The 21,784-nt window shown below is 33.7% G+C and overlaps 1 protein-coding gene across 1 annotated transcript in view; it reads right to left on the bottom strand.

Moving 5' to 3' along the window:
* Window positions 1-21,784, bottom strand: part of LOC138704820 (UPF0047 protein YjbQ) — a 73,809-nt gene that overhangs the window by 31,501 nt on the left and 20,524 nt on the right. The window contains exons 2-3 of the mRNA XM_069833106.1: window positions 15,739-15,793; window positions 13,210-13,249 (exon numbers count right to left, since the gene is read on the bottom strand). Coding sequence (XP_069689207.1) covers window positions 13,210-13,249; window positions 15,739-15,793 — 95 coding nt within the window. The remainder of the gene's footprint in view (window positions 1-13,209; window positions 13,250-15,738; window positions 15,794-21,784) is intronic.

Raw genomic sequence — 21,784 nt, forward strand, 5'->3', positions numbered from 1 at the left:
AAAAAAGGAAACTGAAAACAAGGGAACAAGATGGTGAACATGGGAATGCTCGGAGAACAAGGGGAATACAGGGAGAATAAAAGAAGCACAAGAGAGCGAGGAGAATACATGGGGAATACAAGAGGAACAAGGGAACAACAAGGAAAACAAGGAGAATGCCAAGAGAATAAGGAGGCAATAAGGAGAACACGAGACAGAAAAAGAGACCAAGGAAAAGAAAAGGAGTACTAGGGGAATATAAGGGGAACACAAGATGAGCAAGGGAAATGGAAGGAGAACAAGGGGAATGCAATAAGAATACGGTAAATACAAGGAGAACAAGGAGGATACAAGAACAAGGGGAATATAAGCAGAACAAGTTGAACATAAGTCAAACAAGTGGAACAAGGGAATTGGAAGAGGAACAAAGAGACTAAGGAAAAGACAAGAAGACAGGGAATAAAATATTTCAATACCCGGTAATTTCATCATTATATAATTTTATTATCCTAGGTTTAATTTGTACTTCAGTTAAAAAGATTTTTCTTTGTTCTTAGCTTCTACAATAACTTGTCTAGCCTTTATTAATCAGGTAATTTTTTAGTACTTTGATTTTTATTGTAACTGTAAATTTAATATTAACTGTAATTGTATTCTTAATACTGTAGTTGTAATCCCCTGGTAGTGGGGAAGAGAAGGCCTGATGGCCTTATCTCTACCAGGTTAAATAAATATGAAGGGTTCAGAACCATAGTGGGTCAAGCGCCATTTACTAAAACCATAGAAAACAAGGGTCAAAATGAAGTTATCACCATAATTCAATGGAAACATATAGCAAGTAATATAAAGTATACACATTCAAACTAAATGATATGTCAATCTTCATTAAACTATGGTATTTACTTAACTTTAACTCTTGCTCAGTTTTTAATAAATGGCACTTGGCCCACTATGGCTCTGAAATCTTCATATATTCTACTATACTGTTGTGTCCAAGGATTATGATAAGAATCATAACTTTGTTATGATCATAAGCAATATATTTTCACTTTATTTGAAGACGTCGGTAAGTAAAATCATCAGTTCAATTCTTATACTTTACATGTAACTAGTTCACTTTGATACTTTAAAATTAATAGCAATTTTGGTACTTCTTAAATCGTTCAATTTCAATATTCAATATTCTATCTTGATAAACTGATATCTTGTTAATAAACTTAGTAATAGTGAATTTCTGCATTTGTGATTATTTCGAAAGCCTGAGATCACATTCTAAATAGGAATTCCTCCTATCCATAGGCAAGTACAGTTTATAAATTTATCAGAGAGTTAGGAAGTATAACACAGTGTCTAATTTGTTGTGTTGTCTTGATAGTAGGATATAACTTGCGATGTTCACAAATATAAGCCATCCGCCCTTGCCGTGGCAAGTGGCACGACAAAATACTGGTGTCAGATATGATAGGGCACAACAATAAATTTTGGTGTCAGATATGGCATAATAAATATTGGTGTCAGAATCGGCACAATAATACTATACTACCAGGTGACGAGACTAAACACCACTGCTTAACCGAAAGTCTAGTGGCACCCACATGCTATAGGAGTGGTCTTCCTACCGTCAAAAAGTGATAGTAATATGCGGTATGATAAAAACATAAAAATCTTACCGCCCAAGCAATAGTTATATGTGGTACAATAAAAACATAAAAGCCTATCTCATTCTTGTAAGTGCTTGTAAATTTCTCCTCTGTTTATACACGTTTATTCACATGACGCTTCTTATTTTGTACAGATCCTGTACTTGAACTTCTTAACTAGTCAGTATATTGTTGTTTTATCTGGCACAGGGGAATCGGGAAATTGGCAACAGAACTTACGGCAACACCTCCACAAAGACTTTTTTACGAAAGTATTACAAATAAAAGTGTGTTGTTCTGTACTGTACCTCATGACACAACTTACATACTCTGCACTCAGCACAAAACTGCAACTGATTTCTGCAGTATTTTGTTGTGCGGGGTCTGGTAGTCCGAGAATATTCTCTCGATTGTTGCACACGTCTGAGTAAATTGGTGGATTCATTATTACTGCGCACAAGAACAGTAAAAAAAATGATGAATTATTGCTAGACTTCTGTTAATCATTCAATTAGACCTTGTGAACTAATTCATATGTACTTTGCGCAGGATCTAGTCCGAGAATAATAGAGCCATGAACCCGGGAGCAGGTAGTGGCACTCCGGCGACTAGTTTTCTGCAGCTTTGGTGGCATTTCGTCTCGTCCACCCGGTACTAAAAAGAGATCATGGGAAACACAAGAGGAGCAGGCAATACAAGGAGAACAAGGAAAATATAAGGAGAATAAGGGAAACACAAGATGAATAAATACAAGAAGAACAATGGAATGATAAGGAGAACAAGGGAAAATAAGGGAACAAGTAGAACAATGAGAACAAGGGAAAGAAAAGGAGGGAATACAATTAGAACAAGAAGAAAAGAAGAGAAACAAAAATCGAGCAAGGGGAACAAGGGGAATATAAGAACTAGGAAAATACAATGAGGATAGAAAGAGAACAAGGGTAATACAAGGGCGAGAGGGATTGCATTTTTATGTGGTAGTCAATTCTCAAGTTACCCAAGGAGAAATACATAGTTCTAAGTCATAAGATTTTCTTGCCTGTACAATCATAGGGTGTATTAGGGTTATGGCTTTTCGCAAAATAATTAATTTGCTGTATCATAAATCGATGAATTTTTTATAAAAATAATGAAAAAGGTTTCAATTCTGTTTAGTTATTAAAAAAAATCACCCTCAACACGAATTTCCTAAAATCGTATAATATACAGTAAGTAGGCTACCAAGAAGTAGCACTATGACTTTCTGGAGCTTCTAAAACTTTCTGGAACATTCAGGATGTTTCTACAAGTTTCTGGATTGTAAAACCTTCCAGAGCCTTGAGGAACATTCTGGAACTTTATAGAACTTACAGGTCTGTAGATGGCGTAATGATATGAAATTTCTATTTAATTTAACTGGAGTTTTCTGCTTTGAAGAAATTGGAAGACTTGAAGTTTAGAAAATACGTAAGTAATTTAAGTAATGCAAGATGGAATTCCCGAGCAATACCAGCTCGTTTGGCATTTAATCTTATACCAGAGAGAAGAGACTCACTACTCCAAATTTGCAGATTCATTTCTTACAGCTGACAAGTAAACCTTCACCTGAGGTAAAAAACAATGAAAATGAAACTTATATTTTTGGAATCAGCATAATAAAATATGAATAATCCTAAAATTTCGTAACTCGACTGCAATGATCAAGTGCGATACACAGCGCAGAACACGAGGCTTCAAGCAGCAAGAAAACACACTTTCAACTAGCGATTAATGCATAAGAAGGGAAACGATGATGTGGTCATCATGTTACTTAACGCATCGTATTCCAGAATCTGATTTGTTTTTATCCAGAAACATATGTCGCACAACAGTGATAGCTAATGCAAAATGTTGGAAACACAAATATTCAGTATACCATCCGCACTTTATACAGGCTGAATTTTGCACAAATCGTACATATTCCTTGTACATTTCGGTTACAGTACTCTGTAGTGTTTTGGAAACGTTGTCCACTTCTGGATCCCAATTCAGCTAACACCCAACCATACCCATGCGCCTGTTGGAATCGTGGAAAAAGAAACTTCTAGTAAACAAGCGACTGTAGTTTCAGTATATTGTTGCGTTTCTGTAATGTATCAGATGAATCATCAAAATCTACATTATGAGAAATGTGTCAAATCATATGCTTACACATTCGAAAAAAGTACCTGTCCAAAGATTGCAACTCATAAGTCTTATTTGGCGATATGATTTTAACTACTAGTTTTTCAAGACCATTGTACCCTTCTTCTAACAGTTGCTTAATTGTATTTTCGTCGCAGTGGACACCATACGAGTCCAACAGCAAAAGATTGCAAGTTGCAGAATTAGGAAGGAATATTTCTCGTAAGAATTGTATCCATATTTTTTTTGGTCATTTTTCCCGACGAAGTCCATTTTACTACAAGGTTGTCACTCTGGAAAATGCGTTCCGTAAATCTTTTACTTATACCTTTCGATTCTTGGAGAATAAGTAGCAACTTTGGCATCAGTTTTCCAGCTCTAGAAACCACCTGCGTTATAGTGTAGGAATGTGTAGTTGCCCCCTTGGATTGCACAACACCATACACTTTACTGGTTCCTTGACGTTCTTATGTTCTGCCGAAAGGCATTTCCTTATGGAACCCACATTCGTCTGTATTAAACACTTGATCATCATTGTACATGTCCAAACTGTCCAAAATCATGCCACCGAATACAACTTATGAGTTGCAATCCACGTGAATTTATGCTTCATACTGCTCCGTGACCTATGGTTAAACTTTTTCTTTTTGTTTGTCGATACACCTGGCAGAATCCAACACTCTGTTACTTCACATTTTTCTTCAAAGTTAATGACTCGGGATGTTTTGGGAGGGGAAGGAGCGTATTGAGAACCGGAACTTTGTGAAGTACTTAATTCCTCTTCTGACGTAGTATTTGATTTTTCAGTCTCCTATTCTCATATATGAGGCATGACATTGTCATCATTTCATGGTTCATTTTCATCAGTGTCCAGAGTATGACTTTCTTCAACTGCTTCCGATTAATAACTTAATAAGTCATATATATCATCAACAATTCCAAGTTCCTTCCGCGACATTTCACTGTCTCCTTATAACCCTCTTCATTTAGTTTATCCAAAATTTTAATCACTATATTCACTGGGTTCATCTTCTTCAGCTCACTGCACATAACATTACACAATAAACTGCAAGGTACAAACTAGCTGACAGCGCGTCTACAGCAGTACTGTCTTCGCTCTCGCGTCTAGCATTGCTGCGTGATATAGTTGTTTGCAATCTAAGTAGCCCATGTCAACTTGATCTTGATTGGTCGAGATCTCTGGTGTTCATTGTGTTCGAGTTGTAAAATTTACGTATTTTTCATTGCTTTTAATGCTTAATCGAATGGTAATAAAGGTAAGTCTTTGTTTTTTTACCCCACCTGAAGGTTTACTTGTGAGCTACCAAATGTACAATGCAGCTGATTATTATCAGAAGCTATGTAGCAGCTTCCAGGTTCATGAAAAGACATTGAAGTCTATAGAAAAGTTTTGAAATCAAGAACCACTGAGATTTGAAATTCCCAGAACAAATCAGTGTGCCTTCAAGATCTTTATGACGTTTGTAGAAAGAAAGAGAAACTTCAACTTAGATATATTTTATCTAACAAAACATAATAGTTTTATATTATGCTGTTATTATGCTAAATACTCCACCATGTTTTTTTGTTATACAGCTATTCGTACTTCTAGAATTCATATGTGAGTTTGTAATTTTATATATATTTTTTTAAATTCCTTTTGTTATACTACAGCAATAAACTGTACTATCAATAAACAGTGCTTCAAAAACTGAATACATTCTGTACATTTATATCATTATAATTGAAAAATAATGCTTTTAAAATATTTCGATTTTCTTACCCTGTAAGCGTATATGATATAACATTGAATTTTCGGTTTGGGGTGACCTTTTTCAGAAACTCAACCAAATTAATACCTTTTTCATCACTTAAGGACAAAAGTTCATCGATTTATGATACAAAAAAGTCGTAACCCTAGTGTGTATATCTGTTAATTTGCAAAAGGGGACACATCCAAAATAACAAAGTGTTGTAAAATCGCAAATAAATCCAAAATAACAAAGTGTTGTAAAATCGCAAAAAAAAAAAAAAAAAAAAAAAAAAAAACATAATAGGCTTAAAAAATTAAAATGTTAATAAAAGAAATTCGGGTGCCACACAAATTTTTTGGCACTATGGCGACCTGGCATTTGGGACTTGTCTCCCACTATAAAAATTCTACAAAATATCAACAATACCCTTCTCTTTCAGGTGTGCAAAAGAAAGTTATTTAATTATATAGAAATTATGAGTGTAAAATCGCATTATTATTTAACAATATTCTGAATAAGATGAGACAATGGTGTAACCGAAATTGTACCAAAGAATACCTTTGCAACAGATAACCCAGTTCAGACAGGTAGGGACCGGATTTATAGGTTTTTACCTATTTTTTTCCTTACTTCTAAACTCATAATTTCTTAGATAATTTTCGGAATCATGGTTATAATAATAGTCATATATGTCAATTCTGTTGAATCTAAAAAAAACCTAAATTGGACTTTAAGAACTAAAATAACGTAAACCAAAATGAAAATGTATTTTTTTTTTATCTTTACTGTGTTTTATATAAATAATATTTAGACATTTCAATACATTTTATTATTTTTATTCCTTTCTGCACTGGAGAAAGCTACCCAATCTGCTGTCTTTACTTTTTCAGGCTTTTGTTGTTTTGGATAAAATGATTAACAGGAATTCCGTCTTTCTTTGTATAGCAGGCTGTCCTTCACTTCAGAGGCTTCACCCTCACAAGGGCAATGATTAGGACTGCATGTATTTTGGAATTTGCACTGATCGCAGATATGACATGCCAGTATAAGGGTATGAAGGACTGAACTTTCTCTTGAGGCGAATGAACTGTGAAAAAGTCGCATTGTTGAAACTCGTGAAGTTTCCAGGTATGTTCCCTGATAGAAGACACTGACCTTGCATGTGCGGGTACAAGCTATGAACTTTTCTGAGGTCTCTGTGCAGTTGTCTTATTCTGGTGCTTCTGCTGTTAATATTGAATTTTTATATTTTGTGTTTTGTTAAGCTATGCCAAACAAATGAAACCACATTTATTACAACAGTGGATTGGAAATAATTCCATTTTCACGACTGAGGAAAAAGTTATATTGTTTAACATTGACTGTAAGAGTACATTTTTTGTGGCCTCTTTCACAGTTTGAACAAAAAGCCTAAAAAAAAACCTATTTCACCTAATCCAATAGCCTAAAATGGACTTCTTGAAAACCTAAAAATTCGGTCTCTAGTTATAAGTAACCTTTATGAAGGACCCACTAATGTAATGAAGTGATCTTTTACTGCATCTTTCACGTAGGGTAAACATTGGTAATTTCGCGATAATTTCATGAAAACTAATTTAAAATGCAAATGTGTAAATATATCCTTATTCCGATTTTTTCACCTAAAAGACGATAACTTGCTGTACAAATCTGGAGACATAAAAGATTGGATACGTTCTTGAATATGTGCCAAAAATCACTTTTACAACTTAAGCTAAAAGGTTGGTTATTTCGTGATAACCTTGGTAATTTCGTGATATTGCATTGATAATTTCGTGAGAGGTAGAAGAATTGTGGAAAAATTCATTAAAGTCAAATGAAATTCTCATTTATTGTTACAAGACTTCAAGCATAGTAATTCCGTTTAATATTCATAGCAAGAAAACATAGAAATACATATCAACACATAATAAGAATGAAATCAAAGTAAAAATTGAAATTGAAAAGGGATCTTCTTTTCCCTGAAAGGGTGAACACTTTTATTATGGGCTTTACTATAGCCTATATTACTAGGGTAACTCCAAAAGTAATGCATAACGTTTGTATAAAAATTATATTTTTATCCTACAGCTTTGCTATTTTCACAGAATGTAGATGCATCCTTAAGGAACAAAATGTCACTTTTCCACATAATCCCTGTCCCTTTCAACTGCCTTACGTAACCTAGGAATGAGGGTCTGTAGACCAGCACGGTAGAAGTATGGACCAACACATCTGAGCCACTCTTTAGCAGCGTGCACAAGGGAGTCATCTTCTAACCTCGTTCTGCAAAGGGATCCTTCAGTTTACCAAAGAGATGGTAATCGCACGGTGCCAGTTCAGGACTGTAAGGCGGATGTTTCAGTGTTGTCTACCCGAATTTTCTGATCTGGTCTGTGGTCTTGTGACTGACATATGGCTGTGTGTTGTTGTGCAATAGCAGAACATCCTGCTTCTCCCCATGTCGTCGAACACGACTCAGTCGAACTTGAAGTTTCTTGAGAGTTGCAACATACCAATCAGAATTAATGGTGGTTCCGTGTGGCATGTGTCCACAAGCAAGTCCTTCTGAATCGAAAAACACAGTAGCCATAACGTTTCCTGCCGAAGGTGTACTTTTGAATTTCTATTTCTTTGGTGAATTTGCATGATACCACTCCATTGTCTGCCTCTGTCTCCGGTCCAAAATGGTGGAGCCATGTTCCATCTTCTGTCACAATTCTTGCAAGTCATCTAGCACTTATCATTGACACTTAGCATGATAACAAATCAAACAGAAGCTACACTGAACCCATTGCGTCTCTGTTTTCTTTTTTGTTATCACATCTTGTCTTCAGATTTCTAAAATTCCTATTGTAATACATTTTGTACTATTTTAAAAATTGTAACACTTAATGCTCAACAAAATTTCGCCTCAAAGAGCTAAGATTTCTATCTGTAAAGCTAAGCCTATATGGCGACTACAGATGTATCTAAAATTCCAAAAACATTTCCTAAAATTTCATGAAGATACAATAAATCTTTGTACCAAATATCATATGCTTACCTTTAGTAATAAGCCTGTAATGTAATTACAAACATCCACAAAATTTGTATGCCTGAGAAGTCGGCGCAAACTTGCTCTCTCCAAACATAAAAGCTCACTGAAGCAACTACAATAGTCACATAAAGCTTAGCTATATGTTTCTGGAAACTGGACAACATATGCAATCCCTTGGTGGAAATGTGGATCTCGTAACACCATTGGTTAGTTCACAAAAGAGCAAAGAAAAAGTATCACGAAATAATCACTGCCACGAAATTACCAATGTTTACCCTATCTACTGACAATTTTAATAAATATTAGTCACAGTCCATATGTAGATGAACTTATTGGGGATAATCAGTGCGGGTTTAGGCATAATCGACTATTGATCAGATTTTTTGTATTTGACAGATATTGGAGAAAAATGGAAGTATAGGGGTACAGTACATCAGTTATTCACAGATTTCAAAAAGGCAAATGACTTGGTTAAGAGAGAAGTTTTATATAGCCTAATATTTTATTGAATTCGATATTTCCAAGAAATTAGTTTAATTAAAATGTGTCTCAATGAAACGTACAGCAGAGTCCATATAGGCCAATTTCTATCTGATGCTTTTCCAATTCACTGCGGGCTAAAGCAAGGAGATGCACTATCACCTTTACTTTTTAACATTGCCCTAGAATATGCCATTAGGAAAGTCCAGGATAACAGAGAGGGTTTAGAATTGAATGGGTTACATCAGCTGCTTGTCTATGCAGATGACGTGAATATGTTAGGAGAAAATCCACAAACTATTAGGGAAAACACAGGAATTTTACTTGAAACAAGTAAAGAGACGGTTTGGAAGTAAATCCCAAAAAGACAAAGTATAAGATTATGTCTCGTGACCAGAACATAGTATAAAATGGAAATATAAAAATTGGAAATTTATCCTTTGAAAAGGTGGAAAAATTCAAATATCTTGAAGCAACAGTAAATGGCACTCGGGAGGAAATTAAACATGGAATAAATATGGGAAATGTCTTTATTATTCGGTTGAGAAGCTTTTGTCATCTAGTCTGCTCTCAAAAAACCTGAAAATTAGAATTTATAAAATAGTTATATTACTGGTTGTTCTGTGTGACTGTGAAACTTGAACTTTCACTTAGAGAGAGGAACAAAGGCTAAGGGTGTTCGAGAATAAGGTGCTTAGGAAAACATTTGGGGCTAAGAGGATGAAGTTGCAGGAGAATGGAGAAAGTTACACAATGGAGAACTGCATGCATTGTATTCTTCACCTGACATAATTAGGAATATTAAATCCAGACGTTTGAGATGGGTAGGGCATGTAGCATGTATGGGTGAATCGAGAAATGCATATAGTGTGTTAGTTGCGAGGCCGGAGGGAAAAATACCTTTGGGGATGCCAAGACGTAGATGGGAGGATAATATTAAAATGAATTTGAGGGACATGGGATATGATGGAAGAGACTGGATTAATCTTGCTCAGGATAAGGACCAATGGCAGGCTTATGTGAGGAAGGCAATGAACCTCCGGGTTCCTTAAAAGCCATTTGTAAGTAAGTCACAGATTAATAATAATGCCTGTAACACACTACACCAAGAACAATGAACTATGTAATATATGTGGAGACAGCTAGCAATGCTTTGGTTTTCACACTGTAGCAGGAAATATGTTGCAACATAATTGAGCCATACACGAATTTTATTGCGCCATACGGAAGGCAGTTTGATATGAGCTGATAAAAATGAAGTACATCAATTTGAACAGCTGACTTTCTATTAATCGTTCAATTTTATTCACCTAATATAAATTGTATAGGCTAAAATTATTACAGATTATCTGTGAGAGCAGGAAATATAGGTGGTGGGGGTAGCTATGTTTTAAAAAAATCGCTAGTCAGCCAATGTCAGCTATGCCATATTTCGAGCGTTACTCCTTGCTAAAGGAAAGCATTTTCCATACCTCGGCAAACACATGACATACTTCTCGCTGTAGTGTGTTACAGATCTAAGAATAAGAGACCTAAACTATCAAGAATACTACACCTATACACTGTGTATCAAAAGGGACTTCACAACTTTATAAGCTTATAGAAATTTATCCACATATTTAAAGAAATGGTTAAGGTGCCACTTTAAAGCAAAACACATCAAGTTTTGACTCATGTAGTGCTGCAGTACCAAATTCAGACACCAAGAGTGCTACATCAGTAACTGCACAAAATGGCTACTTTCACTAGTGCGGAATGTGCTCGCTGTGTGTTTTGGTTTCATGAAACAGAGTTCGTGACTATAGTGCAACGTAATTTTCATAGTCAGTATTGTAAAGTTTTTCCATGTAGGCCTACAATTTACTCTTGGCACAAGACCTTTGTTGAGATTCGTTGTTCTGTGCAACATGACAAATCTTCAGGTTTCCCGCGAACTTCTGATGCTGTTGCTGAAGAAGTCAAGGAGAGCTTTAACTGTAGCCCCAGAAAATCAACGAGACATGCCTCTCATAAGATTGGTATATCACACATGACGGTTCTGCAGTAACATAGTAATAAGTGATAGAGGGAAAAAGGAATTGGTTGGGTCACTGGCTGAGAAGAAACTGCCTACTGAAGGATGCACTGGAAGAAATGGTGAATGGGAGAAGAGTTCGAGGCAGAAGAAGATATCAGATGATACACGACATTAAGATATATGATGGATCATATACAGAGACTCAGAGGAAAGCAGAAAACAGGAAAGATTGGAGAAAGCTGAGTTTATAGTGAAAGACCTGCCTGAACACTGAATGAAATGAAAATGAAAGTGATAGAGGTGTATCAAGATATGCTCGAAATGTTCCTCATTCCACAGATTGACGAAGATGATTAAGATGAACACATTCACATCCAGCAAGATGGGGCACCACCTCACTACTACTCCTTCGAGGTTCATGGACTACTTGACCGGCATTTTTCGAGGTTGTTGGATTGGTCATGCAGGGTTAACTGCATGGCCACCTGGCTCACCAGTTCTGACCCCCCCTTCGATTTTTTCCTGTGAGGGGGTTCGTCAAAGATTTTGTGTACGTTCCTCCTTTATCTGCTGATCTTGCTGAGTTGAAAACTCGAATTACTGCCACAGTTGCAGAAGTGACTCCTGATCTACTGGCTTGTGTGTGGCAAGAGATTGATTTTAGGTTGGATGTCTGCCATATCACAAATGGAAGTCACATAGAACCAAAATAACTATTTGGTAGTAACAATGTGTTTTGCGTTAAAATGACACCTTAACCATTTCTGTAAGATATATGGATAAATTTCTATAAGCTTATAAAGTTGTAAAGTCCTTTTTGATACACAGTGTATGTAACCCAAACAGCTATTAATAGATTAGATGCCCATTAAATAGCTATTAATAAATGTCCATTGCATAAAATATTTGTGAAAGTTATATTTACATTACAGGTGCACTGTTAGCCATATCACGATCTCAGATTCAAATCCCTCTTGAGTCCGAGTGATATTTGTAGTGGACAAAGACATTGTTTGGTGCAGGTTTTAGTAGCATATTTACATTTGACAGTATTTCACCAATTACTACACTAATCATCATTACCACCACCAAATGGTGTAATGTACATCCACTTCCCATGGTATATTAGAGCAAATGCTAAAGTTCAGTGATCTACAGTTTCAGCGTCATTATTTCTAGAGAGGGATGTTTTGAGGTCAGTGATAAGGAATCAAAGTATTCACTGTTACGAAAAGAAAATTTACAATGAGGTTTTATTTTTATATGATTATTCTGCCACAGAAAATGTAAATATGATGACTTACCACTCTATAATTGAACTTTTAAATCGTCATCTGCCTTTAAGACCACTTACCATAAAGAGGAAAGTTAAGATGAAACATACAAGTATTCTGAAGGTGGCATGTGAAATTGTGACTATATCAAGAGATATAACAGACACTTTTTAAGCATAAATCTAAGACACCTTTTCTGCATACAAAAGATATTTATGCATTAAAATAAGAACCGTGCCAGACGATATTGTTATTGTGAAGGAGAATTTGTGTTTTTCAACTGTGTGCTAGAATTTAATATTTTCAACTTATTGGAACAACTTACATGTTCCATCATCATGGTCCAGTTGTTCAGTCCAAGAATAACAGATGAAATAGAGTGGGCGACACATCTAAGTGATACAATTCCAATAGAGGAGCCTGCAAGTTATTCTAAGACGACATATATTAAATTTCAACACACACGTCAGAAACTCAAATTCTTCTTCACAACCCAATTTTCGTGAAAACCTAAATGCTCATACGTCAAATCATTACAAGGATTTCCAATGGAGTGTTTCTCATCCTATACTGTTGTATAGATTTTCTACCACACTCCACAATACGTGTTATTTTTTAATTTTCTATGCCATAAAATATGTTTCATAAAAAACTGCTTGTCTGTGACTGCATGAAGTTACGTATTTACCAATAGCATATACCAACTTTCAGCAAATGAAAGATCATCCTCCATGCAAGTGTATGTAAAATACACAGTTGCACTAAAAATGAAAAAATAGCTATACAAATTCTATTGGCAGTATAAATTAAACTAATGAGATATGTAACACAAATACAGTTAAGTGCAGAATTTCCATGTCCAATATATACGCACTTATACACTTACCTCAGGCACTATTTTATTTAACATCATTTCCATGTCATCCCTAGAAAAACGAAAGAATCATTATTCAAACATTAACAGGTACTAGTACGAAATAACTAAAACCCATATATTATTAAAAGCATTTCGGTAATTACAACTATAACTGTACATGTATCTCACTGAAAAGTAAAATCTATTAATAGGTACACAAATATTTAAAATTTCTTGTCTAGATTAATGATTAAATTTCTTTTTAATTCGCAAAATATGTACACGCTTCAAGAAATAAAATGACTACATGAATTTGAGCATAAAGTGATAAAGGAAACCACCTGTCTCATCAAGTATTTGATTCCACAAAAACAACTTTTGCAAAAACATGAATGTATTCTATGCATAAAAGAATTTATTTTAAGAATAAGTAAAAGTACAGTAATTTAAGACATCATAGTTATTTCTATATTTTCTAGATATCATTTGAAAATAGAGTCAAAAATGGAAGAAAAATTTTGTACAAAGTTATAATGAAGGAGAAATGAAGAAGGAAAGAAACTGGACTACATTAAGACTGAAATCATGAATCCCATATTTGTCAAGGTAATACACGCAAAGGTATAAAATTTTTTGTGCAATTCAGAATAGTGGCTTTTAATTTATTTTATATTAAAGTAAGGTTTAAGCTTTTATGTAATAATCATCACTTTAACTATTTTTCTGCTCTATAAATACAACAGTTACATCATAATAATCATCAAATTACTGGTGCATTATAAACATTAAAAACCACTGTTTCTGTAAAATAGCTATTTAAACATATCATCAATAACTCATAAATGATTTTAGTATACTAACTTAGTACATGCACAGATCTGACCATGCAGTTATCACTATAGTGGTCAATGAAAACTGGTATTATCTGAAGGTAAAAGCTATTCGCATCATGTTCTCACAACTATGTATAATTATTTGTTCATACTCTTTTCAAAACTACTGCCACCTAAATCTAATAAAGTGTACAAGTTACTAATCAGATACAACACACTGCACTTGTTCAGTCGTACGACTCCTACCCTACTGTTAAAAGCTTGACGCCAACAGTTAATTTACGTCAGGGTTCTCAAATTATGGGCACACTGAATTTTCATACATTAAAGGAAACACAACAAGAAAATGATTTACATTTACTGTCTATACTGAACTAAATGTACTGAATGAATATGGAAAAAGGTACTACTACACTACAACTACCACTAGATCTCAGCTCTTGTTTAAGGTAATACTCAATTATGATCACTGGAGACGATTCCAAGATATTTGTTTACAAAGTACTGTCACGGAACATTGTACAGACCCTTTAATTTATTAATGAAAGTACTACTCTTCATTCAGAACTAAATAAAGTAGCTGACGTCTTCAGTTTGCTGATATCAGAAAATTTCACATAGCAAATGTATGTAGTTCCTATAAACATAGCAACAACTAACAACGAACATATTTAATATTTAGTTTACATGAGATATCTAGTCGCTGAAATACACATTATGAGCCCAAACAGAGAAAATTATAAACTGAAAACTCTAATTTTCTAATATTAATATATAAAAACTGCTAAGACTTATAATACAATATATAATTTTTATTATACAATTATCATAACGAAGATAGTTATGAAGTTTAAATGTATTTTGTGAATAACTAGAATGGGGCCCAATATGTGAGAACCCCTCAATTAAGTCACTTCATGCTATGCAATAGAAAATATACTCTATGTATGCAGTTACTGAGGGAGAGTTAAATACTGCAAACTATATGGTTGGCACCCTGCTTAAATAGACTGTCTACCTACAGCAACAAAAATTACACATCTAATACTAGAAATCAGTACAGTCACAGACAAATCTAAGATATATTGGTTATAAAATGACTCGTGACCCTATTTATGTGGCAAAAGCTATGTAAAAATTAACTTCTTGTGAATTATAAAATTTTGTCTGCAACTGCAGTCTACATAAAATTATTAAGTACTGTACCATACATAAAGTAACACCCCCATTAGCAATTTATTGAATATTTGAATACATACACAAATAAGACCATGCCTGGGAAATAATTCACACTCAAAATACGGTACAAATATTACCATTATATTTTTTCCTTTTTCCCAGGTAAGATCTTTATGGTAGTTCAATTAGAGGTGGTCAGTAGGTAATGTGCTGAAAATGCAGTAATTAGCATTTAAAACACACCCTTGCAAAGACTCTTTCAAACCTGCAGGTTCTGAAATATGACACTATTGCAATTAACACTGAAGTACTCCAACTTATATATTATTGATGAGAAGCAGGGTCATATATCATTTCACACTCTAGCCTCCCAGGTCTTATGCTCTTGAAGTTTAACTCATAATAACTCCATTATTGAACATTACTAAGAAGAGAAATAATTTCAGTTAACATCATTTATGAGGATGGGGTAAAAATGAATGCACCATCATTAATTAAATGTAGCTAATAATGCTACACTTATTTGTTACTAAAGTTTGATATTTACCTTACATCTGGATCCCAACTTTCATTGAGAGCTAAACTAGCCGAAGTGTGGAGTACTGAAAATAAATTGTAACATTTGATCAAACTATAAAGTCAAAGCTGTTCAATTATCTTTCAGCTTTGAAAGTAAGATTACTAAACTTGTGTCCTCATAACCAAAGATCCAACTCAATCAAGGCTTTTTAATCATATTCGTTACACATAAATCCAGAAAACTATACAGAAAGAGAATGAAACTTTCATATAATATAAACACATCACACTAATACAATTTGGAATGTCACATTACAGGAATAAGCTCGTATAATTTTAATTAAGCTGAGAACTTAAAATTCTACCTTTCACTGCTTTCTTCATATCATCACATCAATCTCATCATGCACATATAGAAAAATAATAGGCAGATAGATATTTGAAATAAAAAAAAAATTAAAAACTCAGAACAATATTCTAGAGTCAATAAAAGTAAGCCATTTTCAGAAACTTTTTATTTGTCAATTTACGAACGTAAGCAGAAATTAAAATGGACATGAATTTAGTTTTCATATTTTATAACAATTTTAGAATGTATGTCCTACAATTTCTTCTATTTCATAATTCATAATATGTTCTAATCTTCAATTTATATTTGTAAACTGATAAAACTATATATCTATAACAAATCACAACATCAAGAAAATATGTGCTGGGCAAAAGAGATTTATGAAGCAACTATACAAAAACAACTTCTTATAATATGGTCCAATTACGTATATGCTGCAATACATATTTATTATTCTTGTTTCATACTTCAAACACGTTCAGTTAACATTTAACTGCAAATTATAAAATAAACAAGTAGGCATTAAAATTTAAATATCAAAACACCAAAAAATAAATAAAATGTAAATGAAATATAGACAGGTATGCTGAAAGTAGCTTATACTGAAATCTCTTGCAATCAAGTTGTTCGAATTTGGAAAAATCTCTATAAAAATAGCATGAAGAAAGACTCGAATTGTACATTTAAGTTTGTAAAAACTGAGAAAAAGAAAATACGATATTACTGCAGCTGGTGCCTGGTCATAGCCAAATTCATTAATCAAACAGTTATAAGGATAAAATTTCCTCACCACTGACTAGAAAAAATTGGTATTGTTTTCTTCAGTATTTCACATATATTTTTATTCGTGATTTTTTAAATTACATTTTAATACTGACATTTTAAGAATAAAAACTTGATATAAAAGAAGGAGCAAGCAATGGTGCGTTATTAAGAAGAGGTATAGATTGGACTTTATCTCTGCTGGTAATGAATAAAGTTTCGAAGATTCTTCTCTGAGCAAGGTACCGAAATCCTATTCGGAATTTTATAGTTAGATATAGCTATTCTACTTAACTAACCCTGTTAACACTACATGGTTAGTCAAACAGAATAGTTGTTTCTAACTACTCCGAGTAGGATATTCTTCTCACTTCATATGAAGACGAAGATCGAGCCCATCTTCAAAAGCTGTGAATTCCTTATCCATCATCAGTAATGGAAGAAGTCTTAATAGAAATTTTATCATTGCCTAACACTACAAGTATGCATACAGAGATTGCCAAATGAAAGGGCCAATATCTCAATTTTTTTCTGTTATACGACAATGCAGGTGAAGGATAATATACTATTCATACTATAATTTAATTTCCCAATGATCACTTCACTTTCAGCATTTAATTATTATTTTGTAACATAATTAAAATGGCGTGATAACACTAACATAATGAAAGAACACAGGACAACAGATTCTCAAGTTAAATTCTTGTATTTAAGAATAAATGAATTTAAAAATTCATCTTATGTATCTGTCACTGTCATTGAACATTCACAGCATGTCCCTAAATGTATGTGCCAAAATTAAACCTGTTTAAGAAGTTGTTATAAAAGATATTTTGTATGAAATAAGCCAATGCTTGGCAATATCTCTCCATTTGGTTCCTATAAATTTTTTGCATTAAAATATGAAAATTTTTGACACTATAAATGGAATTGGCATATTTCAGTGTCAGCAAAAGGTCTACGTGGGAAATATTACAAAATTATAACTTTATAAAACTCATTTTCTACTTTGGGAGAAAATGACAAACTGGCCACAATCACAGGTCCAAGTATTAAATTTATCAGTATGTACAACTTTCCTATCTTGAAGACATACTATACTACCATAGGAATTCAAAGGCTAATATTTTTACAAATAAATTAAATAACCAATTTCAGGGGGGGGGGGGGGGAAAGCATAAAAATATAACTTTTTTCAATAGAAACTTATCTTGAAAGTACTCTCAGACATACCAATGTTATTTTAATTGTACTTGTTTATTTTTTTTGGGTGTGCAACAAAGTTTTCTCGACGTTCATTGGGGTCTCGTATACAAGAAATTCTATAAGGAAAACCGTGATGTTACATGAGGTGACCATGGCGTTCAACTATTTCAGTTCAAAGGACATAGAGAATGTCCATGTTTTTACACAAAGCTAGGATAAACTGGAACATAGAAGTGTTGCCTACCGTTCAGGTACCATTCATACTTGTTGCTGTAAGATATCAGCAATTGGTTTTCAATCTCAACTAATATATCATAGAAATTCTTCTCTCCATGGTCTAACAGTTATCACACTAGGTTTTCGACCCTAGGTTCACAGGTTCAAACCCAGTGAACAGTGATAGATTTTTTGGACAAGAAAATCTATAGTATGGCTTCCTCTGTGAGAGAAGTAGGGCTGTGGGTACCATATTGCATAATCTGCAGCATGTAGAAGATCCTACACATTAATTAAATGTGTTAATAAAATTACAATCACAGGCCCTTCAACTGTCCACATACTCTTCCGAACATTTGAGTCTAGATATCTCTGACAATGGTATGTAGGAACTAAGTGAGAATTCACACAGTACTAATTAGTATCACGGATGCTGTGATCTCATGACCGTGTGTCTCTCAACACCACAGATTTTGTGTATCTGGCTTAGGCCACAAACATGTATCAAGAAGTAAGAAATTCTCTTCTAGTTTACAATTTGGTAGTACAGTCATATGGTGCAAGCTAAATATATATAGCACTGAAAACACAATTTTAAATATGTGCAACTTTTCTACTGCAAAATTAAAAATGTTAACAGACTACCACAACTCATAGTTACTAGACAGTAGACTGGACTGTTAGGTCCTAAAAATTTAAGTTCCTAAAAATAGGCATTTACTTTGCATCACTTTGGATCAATAAAATTATAGATATATATTTAAAATGTGTCGAAAAATACTGAAAATTACAAAAAGAAAAAAAAAAAAACAGCATTAATTCACATATTTTGAACTTCAATTCAATAAAAACAACACACAGACTGTTATTCATATTCACTTCAGTTAAGTTACATGTTCAATGCTATATACCAGCGTTTCTCAAACTATGGTCCTCGAGGTCTGCCCTTGTGGTCCTTCAAAAAGGACAGAAGAAAAAATAAAATTCAAACGAATTGCGTATCACACTATAGTTGAAAATCTCTGAGTTTGAAAATGACATATGTCAATTGCCTTTCACTTTTTCTCCCAGTACCTACTGACATTTCTACAAGATAATTCATTGACTGTTCTCAATGCGCATGAGAAAATATAGGGGTTTGAGAGAAAATTTGGTTTGTGGGTCAGTTGCGTAAAACAGAGGACTTTTCCATCGTTTCCAGCCCTAGAGAGTTTTTTGGTTGAAAATTATATCATTATTGGAAAAGAATTATGCAGTGACACACTATGTTCGCATTTTGAAACTCTGAGGTCACAATTTGAAACTTATTTTCCAAGTAAAAATGATAAGTTTTCATGGGTTCGTGATCCCTTTCATTGCGATATTGAAACTAACAAACTTTCATTGAGTGAAAGAGAACAGTTAATTGCACTCTCGAATGACACTGGATTTAAAATGAAATTCCAAGCGGAAGGTATGGTTAATTTGTGGACCTCGTCACAAGTGAAAAGAGAATATAGTAAACTGTACAATGGTGCTTTATAGATTACAATTCAGTTTGCTTCTATGTATCTGTGTGAGGAAAGAGTTTTCATCACTAACTCTAATAAAAACAAAATACCGAGATCAACTCGATGTATGTGATGATCTCCGACTTAAGCTTACCAGCATACATCCAAATATACAACAATTGTACAAGAATCGGTAGACTCATCCATCTCATTAATGTCAGTACCAACATTTATTTATTTTGTTTAGTTAATAAGTTAAAGATTATCCAAATTCTAATAGCCTTTAATTATTAAAAAAACAAAAATGAATTTTCTTCTAATAACATTAACTTAATTAGTTAGTAATATAAAATAATTGAATTAAATTAATTTTAATTAATTCTGTTTTAAAATACAAGTATACTGGTATTAATATATGCTATAAAAATGATAAATTTTCTTTCGAAGGGAACAAGTGTAAGGTGTCCGCAGAACTGTTCTGACTTAAAAAAGTGGTCCCCACTTCTAGAAAGTTTGAGAAACACTGCTCTATACCTACTTTTCCTCAAAGTAAATAATATCAGATTTTATAGCTTTGGACATGGAAGGACTATAATTTTGGGTTCACTTTGGCTCGAAGTTCTCGCCAAAATTTCAGTTACTGTACAGAGAGTTTTCAGTCTTCCACTGAAGAACTTTCTCTGTTAGATCATTAATAATGTTACTTCGTAAAAAAAGACTGCTACTTCTATTGTCGCTGAATGTACTAATATAACAAGAAAAAATTGTAAAAGAAATTGGCTCACTATTGCTTTTATACAGACACTTCTAGTATTTCCCTTTATCATACTTCATTGTTTCCGGGGTTTACGTCCATCTATAGTCATTGTTCCATATTAATCTTTCCATTATAAAACATTTTTCATACAGTAAGTCTAATGTTGAGATCGTTTATGTAAAGTTGCAATCATAGCATTCAGTAATATGAAGAGAAATATTCCTAGTTTGGAGAATCAAGCAAAAGAAGAGAGACATCAAGAAGAGTAGTTAGGTCTTCGTCTATTGCTGGTGATGAAAAAGTTTCCACAACAGTATAACCCCCTGTCCAGTCTCTGGTTACTAGATTTCTTTCTTTTTTTCACTGCTAGATAGCAGCACTGTTTTTTTAAATCTTCACTTATATTTATTAATATTCTATTCACTGTTACAAAGATGAGACAAAAGTCAGGCTACACTGGAACAATCACAAGTTCAATCTGAGGACATCTGCTTGAATGCATGCCTCAATTCGATACTCCAAGTTACGTAAAACTTGTGTTATTTATTCTTACCAGTAGCGAAATGGAGGTTGAAGCGATAGCAACCCTACTCTTCCATCATGTTCTTCATTGCAAGAAACAAAATCGACGATATTGGATATATCCAATGTTCTTGAAACTTTCCACAAAAGGTGCTATGATTTACGCAAACACGATAAGTTTTTCAACTATACAGGAATGAGTGTGGAATCTTTCGATCAACTGTTACAATTTATCAAAAAGGAAATTGGAGGAATTTATGCAAATTTTCGCCTGACGGCAGAAGAGAACAGATAAGTACGTACTATGTATATTTTACAACTAGCTTTCCAGTTATCTCCGTCTCTAGTTAATACTTTGTAAACGTAACATGTAAAACATCATGTAAGTGCATGGTATTGAGTATGTAAATGGGCTTTAATACAAAAATGTCAACAAAAAATGTTAAGTCAAGTGAATTTAGCTGCTTGGTAACAACCCCAACAAGTAAAGTGTCCTCCCCACCCTACTCACCGTTCATTTGAATATGAATCATTGTAAAATCTTATTCATCACAAGAAATGGAAAAAGTCCAAACCACCATTCTAAATAATCATTGCTTTCATTCACATTTAGAAAGAAAATAGGCTGTCAAAACAAAAACTTGCAGAAATATTTGCCTGTGTAAAAACTTAATTCTTTAGAATAAATTGTTAGGGAGTGACAAAGGGATAAACATCGAATAATAAAGAGAAAATTACAGAAAATAGTTATTTACGATATATGTGTTAAAAA

The sequence above is a fragment of the Periplaneta americana genome, chromosome 8 (genome assembly GCF_040183065.1).
Source record: "Periplaneta americana isolate PAMFEO1 chromosome 8, P.americana_PAMFEO1_priV1, whole genome shotgun sequence".
Classification (NCBI taxonomy): Eukaryota; Metazoa; Arthropoda; class Insecta; order Blattodea; family Blattidae; genus Periplaneta; species Periplaneta americana.